Source organism: Bombyx mandarina, chromosome 19, assembly GCF_030267445.1.
Source record: "Bombyx mandarina strain Sakado chromosome 19, ASM3026744v2".
Lineage (NCBI taxonomy): Eukaryota > Metazoa > Arthropoda > Insecta > Lepidoptera > Bombycidae > Bombyx > Bombyx mandarina.
The window spans coordinates 12055285-12065105 of record NC_143225.1 but is presented as its reverse complement, the minus strand read 5'-3'; the positions used below and the strand labels follow the sequence as shown (position 1 = coordinate 12065105).

At 34.5% G+C, this 9821-nt stretch overlaps 1 protein-coding gene across 1 annotated transcript; it reads right to left on the bottom strand.

The window, feature by feature from the left end:
* Positions 1-2626: 2626 nt before the first annotated feature.
* eIF3j (eukaryotic translation initiation factor 3 subunit j) lies at positions 2627-9702 on the bottom strand. Its single transcript, XM_028187501.2, has 7 exons — positions 9369-9702; positions 9205-9290; positions 8966-9079; positions 6972-7113; positions 5262-5426; positions 4541-4680; positions 2627-3272 (listed from the first exon to the last, which is right to left on the bottom strand). Exons 1-7 carry the CDS (start codon positions 9382-9384, stop codon positions 3210-3212), a joined length of 726 nt encoding a protein of 241 aa, XP_028043302.1. The 5' UTR covers positions 9385-9702; the 3' UTR covers positions 2627-3209.
* Positions 9703-9821: the final 119 nt, after the last annotated feature.

Genomic DNA, 9821 nt, shown 5'->3' with positions numbered 1-9821 from the left:
TACTGAGATTTACCGTGCAACATTCGTTCGCACTCGGGCACAGACTATACACTTAATATTTGAATCACTCGGGTGTCATCGGAGTTCCCGAACGCGCAGGTGTCCCGTGACGTCATGCAACAAAATTCGCGCGCGTCGATTTAAGTTGAATGTAAAAACGTAATTTTAGTTTTAATTTGTATCTTCTAGTGCCTAGCGTTGTTTACTTTACTTTTGGTTTATATTTTAATATTGTACATATTATAGATATTGTTGAAATGGTGTGTTTGACTTTTATATGTTAGGAGTAAAATATCCCGCGAATGCGAGGGACAATTAACAAACCACAAAGCTACTTTTACGGCTTAATCTTCCTGTATTAATGAACGAATAGCACCAAACGCACCATTACCAAACCCTACAAACGAACTAATAGTATTTTGATACTATTAGTTCGTTCTGTGTGAAATGAAACGTAAAAGATGAGATTATTTAAATAAATAAATAATAGAATTTATTCAAATGTCGAATAACAATAAAAAAACGAGAGATTAAAACCTAAAATTATATTCATATATTCATAGTTTAATAAAGGCACAATTTTTTCCTATTAGTTTAAGAAAATAGCTAATTCTCGTTTGGGCTCCTTGAAGTAAATTTGTCACTGTTTGCCATTTTAAGAAATGATTTCAAATTTATTGTGCACTGTCAAAACCTAATCGGATTACAAGCGACTTTCTCTCGACAAATAGATTGTGATCCAGGAAGCTAAGCTATAATGAAACTCAAACAAAAATATTACCGCGTTACATAAAATCATCGTGGTCTGCCTCTTACCATTGTTGGTGTTCTTCCGCTAATGGATTAATTAGGCGCTAACCGGTCGTATTGTGACCCAAATATACGGTCGTGAAGCTTATTAATAACAGAGTGAGATACTGCTATTCATGCATGCAGGCTTCTAATATCCCCTTTGTTGTTATTTTCGGAAGATATACCGCGAAAATGGTCTGTATTCGTTAGATTAAATTGGGTTTGTAAGTTTATTGGACTAGACTTTTTTATATAGCTTAGCTGGGGGGAAGAGCTCACAGCCCACCTATTGTTAAATGGTTACCGGAGCCAAGAGACATCTACAATGTAAATACGGCCACCTACCTTGAGATATGAGTTCTAAGGTCTCAGTTTTCACAGTACAACGGCTACTCCACCCGAAATTCAAACCGAATAATATATAAGGTTAATTCTTGAAAGTTAAACACGTTCTTAAATTATTACACATATTTGGCTTACATCATAAAGTTGCGAAACAACATACATTCTGAATCCAGTTTTCGATCGGAAATGCGAACCTATTCGTTACTGATACAGGATGTTATGTATATATGTATATTATATATGCTATAATAAACTAAATTAATGTCGTTTATTGTCCCACTCACTGCCACTGTCTATCTATACATTAAATATAAGACAAGCCAAGTTAGTTTCGCGATAGGAACTCTTCTGAGTCCCCACGGGTAGGTACCACCAACCTGTCAGTGCCGTGAGGTAGTAATGCGTTTCGGTTTGCAGGATGGGGTCGTGCTATAAAAACTGAGACTTCGAACGCTTGTCTCAAGGTGGGTGCTGTCACTTACGTTATTGAGTCTTTTTTTTTTTTTGTAACCATTTAACACTAGGTGGGTCGTGAGCTCGTCCACCTATGTAAGCACACACTACCAGTAATTAGGTACGCAAATTATAATTTCTGCCGGTTTAATTTTTATTACACGCTGTTTATTACTTCACCTCGTGAGTCATTCGCGAACTCTTCTTAAGTACGTACTTCATTAGAAAAATTGGTACCCGCCTGCGGAATTTGAACACCGGTATCGACCGGTTAATAAGTACCAAATTTCGAGTTAATCCAACGTTTTGAATGGGGTCAAAATCATGTTCAAAGATTCCGTTACAAACATACATACGTCTGAAGCTAATAAAAGCGTATTAAAAAGCAATGTGTTTACGAGTCTATTTCATCGCAACTTTTCAATGTCTGTACAGATGTTAATGTATGGGATACGTAATTACTAATTGATTATAAATATTAGTCGTCTTATGTTTTTGAACGGTCGAAATATTTTTTTGAGTCTGTGTTTAAACTGGTATGGTGGGTACTCACCTAGCCGTGTAGCACGTAACGTAACAGATACAGTATCCAGTGAGTACGTAAGCACGAGCCCGCTGCGAGCCGCTCGCGGAAGGAGCGCAGCAAGTTCGCAGTGACCCGCCGAGTGGCGGTATCACTGCGAACACAAAGGCGGCTCGCAGTGTGCTCGTGGCAGCTCGTAGCTAGATACGCTGTGGACCGTGGACAAGTCGTATCCACTTGCAGGTTGATACAGTATCTGTTACGTTACGTGCTACACAGCTAGGCGAGTACCCAGCCGTACGTGTATATTGTGCAGGGTGATAAAGACAAAGACACGACAAATTTGAGACCCGTTTAATGTGAGAAGATTTGACACAGACTAATCTAATCCCAACAAAAAATGCTTTAGGCAAATACCTTTATATATGTACACCAGTGTTTGATCATTTGCTAACAAATATTGAACACACAAATAATACAATAAAACGTGTTGATCAAATAAAACAAAAATAATATCACAATAAAAAATTTTATTCTCTATATATAACATCGGACCAATAATCGTTCAATGAAACTGTACATTACATGTATATAGTATGTTTATATGCTATACAATGGCATATTATATATTCATCGAGTTGGATTGCTAAATTGTGTAAATTAGTTTATAGAAGTTACAACAATGGATTAAGGTAACAGCCCAATTACTTACAATTCAGTTCGATTTTGTCACCAAAGATACTCTATGTATTACATAATCGATAATTTAAGCATTCCAACCGGATGTTTAAAATTTTATCATAGCAACACCATTACCATTACCGTTAGCGTAACACAATGCTATGATTATTTTCTTACCTGATGTCCGAATTACGTAAATCGATTGTTGTTATCGGCAATATCGATTTTGGCCAATGCCAAATCGATTACCGACAATAAATAAAACGAGATTACAAGAAAACAGACTAACGCAATATCATTCTACAAAAAACATTTATATATATATAGGAAAGTATTTTTTTTATATAGTAAATGAAGTTGAAAATTCAATGAATTCGGACATCAAATTTGTGTATAAGTTCCTTGTTGGCTTTATTTAAATGAAATCATCGTAGTCGTCATCGAAATTCCCATATGATTCGTATTGATTGAGATGAGCCTGAAACGAGAAAAGTGTAAATATATAAATACCCAAGATTGAGAAAATAGTGAAAATTGAAAAAAAAATTACGAGTGAGCTCAACGAGTTTCTATATCGAATATGAGATTTAGTGCAGTATAAATGATCCGTTTAATTGGCTTTATATGCGACTAGCCGTACTCGCCCGTTTCGCTGGGCATTTAAAATTAACATTACTATTCATTGTCATTATTATTAGGGAGTCCAACACTCATATAAATATTAGCCTATCTATTAAGTACATGTATTTTCTACATGGATACCAAGTTTCAAGTCAATCGGATGCACGGTTCAGTAGTTATAACGGAACATTCGTAAAAACCACTGTAGATGTATATATTAGTATAGATAGTATAGATGTGCATTATATTTGCGAACGCCTACTTTCTTAGCGTCAGAAATTCACCGGATCAATGAAGTTATTGTAATATTTAAAGCTGTTAATCACACTGATCATCTCACAATCGAATGAACAACTATCAATATATTTTTCCAATTTAGCAATTGCAATGTCTAATAATACCAACAAAGTTCCATCCGTAAAGAATTGGAATGACTTTAAATGTTCAAGAGACGCTATAAGCATTAGATACTGCACATTCTTGCAAGGGTAAATTTTGTTTCAATCAAATATTTTTGTTTTTGCTTCACAAAATCAAACTGGCTAAAAATACAATTATTGTTCAAGTATAGATTAGGCACGAACTTGACCTATGTCGATACTAGCGCGGTCTGTTATCAGCTTATCGACAGCCTACACTTCCTTATCAATCACGTTTATCTTTATCACACGAATTATCGTTATTTCGTGAAATTTGCACGGTAATTTGACAAAAGTTTTCCTTAGTACAAACACAACCTTTTTTCAATGTAAATTGTCTGCGCTAATGCAAAATTCTGCTGTTTATAAACATCAAAATATTGTAATTGGATTATTAAGATGTGAAGTCAAAGGACTGTGTGTTTTGAGCTGTTTTTATTTTTTTTATTCGTATTGTAGACTTTAGGGAGATCACATATCATGCGGATACTTTAACTCATGTGAACTGCCTACATAAAATAATAATACATACAAAAACAATACATGTAATAATTTAGTCTCTGATTTAAACTGGAAAGTTGACTGTTTGTTATAGATATTAACAGGACCGCTATGCCCATCAGAGCTGACTGATAACGCAACCTTACAACATTCCTTAATTACTGGATATTCGAGTTACTAATAACTAAATAAAAAATAAACTCACATTGTCCCCTTCAAGTTTTAACTTGGCCTTGCCCTTGCCCTTTGTGGCCTTCTTAGTTTTATCATTCTTTTCTGCCTTCTGTTTTTCAATATATAGATTATCGACAGTCAATTTTATTCGTCGTATATCCGCTGATGACACTGTAATTATAGATATTCATTATAGATATTCAGATGACATTTCTTGTAATATGAAGAGTTCTAAGTATAGTAAGATTTTTTTTGCTAATGTCATTTTAAGTGATAACTGATTTTAGATGAGATCTTGCGTACCAGATTAATTTGGATATGTTTTTTATTGCATAGTTGGGTGAACGAACTCACGGCCCATCTGATGTTAAGTGGTTACCGGAGCCCATAGACATCTACAACGTAAATGCCGCCACCATTGGTGACCTCTGACAATGAGAAGATATTTACTTCACGATGATGATTAGGTATTAAGCAGAACCAAGCCCCATATTAAGCATGAACTATATATTTATTTATTATTGGGTGAATGAGCTCACGGGCCACCTGGTGACAAGCAGTTACTGTGACATCACAATGTGAATGCTGCCACACTCCTTGAGACATGATGTCTAAAGTCTAAATTGTGCAGTACAACGGCTAACCGAGTAGGTTCAAACTGAATGCATTACTTTTTCACAGCAAAAATCAGCAATCTGGATTACAAACACAATCAGTGAAGTCATAAATAAACAATGAATTTTTTTACTTACTCTGGACTAAAATATTCTTGACTAGGTCATCAATGAATCCTGGAAATTCATCCTTGGCTTTATAGAAAGTGATCTTCTTTGTAAGGAGATCAGCAAACTCTGTGTACTCTTCTTTTGTAGTTGGGTGGAAATTGTCAAGTTTACCAATGTTACCTTCTGTTACACCTGTAATCATTTTCATGGGTAAGTTATCTAATCTGATAACTACACATATTGTAATAAACGCTGTCTCATATCACTTGAGGCAGTTTTAAAACATGCCAAGAAATTGTGCCAAGTAATCTTAATATATATTTTGGACAAACAATCATTACATTTGCTAGTAGTTTTGAACACAATAAAATACGATTATTGTATGAGAATATGAATGTTTGTTATATTACTCAAAAGCCTTATTATTATTATAATGTATCGATTATTGGAGGAATAATTATTATTGCTCAAATTTATGCAATAATAAATGCTATTGATACACCACAACCAGTAAACATAAAAAAGCAGTGTATTTATATCTCATATTTTCCTCTTCATGTCGTAAAAGACAACTAAGGATTTCACTAGAGAATGGGTGGTATAAGTATTCTCTATATAAGATCAGCATACTATGAATGTAAATTGACATTTAATGGGAGAAAGGCACAATGTAAGCCCACACAGGTAGATACCATCATCCTGCCTAATTCTGTCGTGAGGCAGTCATGAATTCTGATTTGAACAGCTATTACACAATTCAATGAAGACTATGATTTAAGGCGGGTGGTAGCATTTATGTTACTATGTTTGTAGGCTCCTGTAATCATTTAGATTTACAGTTCACCCCTCAACCTCTTAAGAAAAGTCATAATTCACCCATTTTAAATACACTTTCACATACAATTAACACTTTACATAAGTATTAACTCTCTAAAAAGATCATATGACAAAATAAATTAATTTGAGGATCATAATTAGAAGAAATATTAATCTCTTATGGAGATATTGAAAGCTAGATATATCATTAAAATCTTAAACGTTCAATGCATCATGCCAATTATTTAACATGCAGCGATTAGCCTGATATCTCATAAAAGCATAATGGCTGCTGCACAACAGATAAAAGCAGGGTGGTAATACCTACTTATGAGGGCTCACAATAATCCACTTCACTACAATTTTTTTTTATTGCTTAGATGGGTGGACGAGCTCACAGCCCACCTGGTGTTAAGTGGTTACTGGAGCCCATAGACATCCACAACGTAAATGCGCCACCCACCTTGAGATATAAGTTCTAAGGTATCACGTATAGTTACAACGGCTGCCCCACCCTTCAAACCGAAACGCATTACTGCTTCACGGCAGAAATAGGCAGGGTGGTGGTACCTACCCGCGCGGACTCACAAGAGGTCCTACCACCAGTAATTACGCAAATTATAATTTTGCGGGTTTCATTTTTATTACACAATGTTATTCCTTCACTGTGGAAATCAATCGTGAACATTTGCTGAGTACGTATTTCATTAGAAAAATTGGTACCCGCCTGAGATTCGAACATCGGTACATCGCTCAACACGAATGCACCGGACGTCTTATCCGTTAGGCCACAACGACTTCATTATATTAGGGATTATAAACCCTCTTTTAGAATGTCTACTAATTATTGCTTAAAATGAATCTTATTTTGGAATCCACAAACTGTAATTAATACGAGCACACCAAATCAATCAAGCATACCAAAGGTTTCCATGGCTAGTCGCAAATCTGATTCTTCCTGTAGCTTCTGCTGGCGAAGTTTCTCAGCCAACTTCTGCTCTGGAGTCATTTCTTCTGCAGTCTTCTCTGTCACGAGACGTTCAGCCTTCTCACGTTCTTGTCGCTAGTAAAATTTTATAATTTAAATATTATGGATATTATATCAATTCAAGAGCAACTATAGCCTGTCAATTCTATGAAGTTATGAAACTATGTTCATTTTTCTGGTGAATTATCGTATTTTAGAATTGGTTATTATCCCAAACATGATGTAGGTCAACCTTTAACTTAATATTGTCATACCCTATACAAAATTTTAATACAAGTTCCTCATGAATTGCAAAGGGTGTTGAATGCTGTGCAAAAGAGTCAGGGCCTCACATGACCATTGTCTGCACACAATGATCTCTGTATACAAGGTAATCATATTGCCTTATGCCACCAGGATTACAGAGGTGATATCAAGCAACACCATCAACATAAAGTGTTTATAATCCATACTTTGCATAAAGCGGCAAGATCAAGTCTCAAACTGAGATATTGAGGATGAAGGTAAATAGTATTGAAGTACTGCTAACAAGTGTGGATGACTCTAAGTTTCCTAAATTCGTCTTTTACTAACAGCTGAATTATGAACAGTGAGCACCTGGAGGGCAATGATAATGTTACAGGGGATGTTTTAGAATGTCATCTAACTGTGTCTAATATCTCACACGATGGAGTCCAGAATGATGCAGATATGCTCACAAAGCTCTCAAGATTTAAAAAAAAAGTGTATACAAGATTTAGACCCTACTGCCTTATAAAGAAGACACATTCAAAGCCTTCCTATACTTTATGTAGAATGCTGATGGGCTGTTGTATTGTGCACCCTGCAACAGACCCTTCAAGACAAAATGTGGCTTCTCTAACCATATTTGAGCACATAATCAGTCATAACCAGATGTTGACACACAATATGTCAAGGAAGATGATATATGATGACTGAGTGGGATCGTCAGCTATCATTACTGAGTGAACAATTGCTAGCAAAATATTATTTTTAAATTCTACTTTTTATGTTACCTAACAGGAACACCCTCACTAGCACCAGATCTCTTTTCTGTTGTTTTTTAAATATTAATAATGAATGGGTTCTTAATATATTTTAATTATTATTCTGATATTTTAGGCTGTCAAATGAATTTAATATTAATTGCAAGGTGATGATAATCCATGAGTAATCTATCTTGTTAACCTTCTTTATGCATACTGGAACCTTGATATTTATTATAAACTATTTGTATTTTAATTGTCCTTTTTAATTATTTTTTGTATAAATATTTATAGTTGAAATTTGCATCAGAGTAACTGTAATTTCATAATATAATAAGTTATCTCCACGAATTTTATATAAATAAGCAAATCTATATAATAAGCGTAATGACTTTTGCAAAACAAATTTTAGACAAACACTGGCTAATGTTAAACTAGATAGGTATCTAATGACTATGTGAATCTAATTTATACATAGATGGGTACAATAAAAAGCTAAATACAATTCTCTCTTCTGTTTGTCAACAGATTTAGTTTTTTTATTTATCAATTTTTTCTTCACTATTAATAAAAAAAATACCATTAAATATCAGTGTCTATATATATTAAGTCTTAAATTTTACAATAGACTATATAGATTATTTTTCCTTCAAATCTTATTTCTATTTTTGGTATGTATACAATGCAATTAATTGTTTTAAAATTATTTTTAGACAACTTTTGGTTAATCGAGGATGCAATTGTCTTCAACAATGCTCAACATTACCAAGTTTATGTGTAACAAAACTATTAAGTTCATGTGTTAAAATACCACTAAATGGGTAGTAATTTATGTTACCATATAATTATAATTATCTATTCTATAAACTAGATGCTATTCTAGTAGAGTTTAGAGTTTAAAATCCCAAAATCATTAAACATATGTTTTAAAGGCACCATACCTCTCTTTCGGCTATTTTATCGTGTATTTTCTTTTTAGGTTTCGGTTGTGGAGGTGGCGCTGCTTCAGTCTTTTCTTCGTCTTTCTTTTCCTCCTCCTCATCCTCCCAGCTTTCCTGCGAATAAAGTCTGACGTCAACACGTAGGCAGTCATTTAGGTTATGTACTGTTTTAAGAAGATTCGTAATACATTTTGAAGCTAGAACACTGTATACAAACTACTTGGCACAGCAATGATTACCTTTACGTTATCATCCTCGTCTTCCCCTTCCCATTTGTTGGAGGCTGCCAACGTGGTCGGGAGTTTGGGCTCGAAGTTATCTGCGTCTGGAATGTACCACGATTGACATTACGAATGTAGATATTTACAAAATCTATTTTGTTATTGTATTAAACAGTACGTACCCCATGACACGTCCATTTTTAGGACTCCAAAGTCAGCAGCTGAATTAATATGAAAACTTTTCACCTGAACACCAAAATCGGACAACTATCGACAGTGACTTATCACTCACAAGATGTCTCCAGAGTCGTCGTTTTCTAGACAACAACAAAACTCAAGTGTAATTCGTCAAACTGAAGACGATTTTCTGCAATTATCACGGTCGGATTGAAAAACAATGAACAAATGACATAATATTGGCGAAGCCCCAACAGACGTATGTTCACAAATTGATTTAGAAAAGTAAGAATCCATTGCAGACGATAATTCCCGATTTACTAAAATTTTCAATATGGCCGACAGTGTTATATTTTATTTATCCCACGAAACAGGCGAAAGGATCTTAGCCTATACTGAATCTTTTTAAGAAAAGTCTTGTTAGTTATCAGTATAAATGGTGAAATGAAACGAATAGC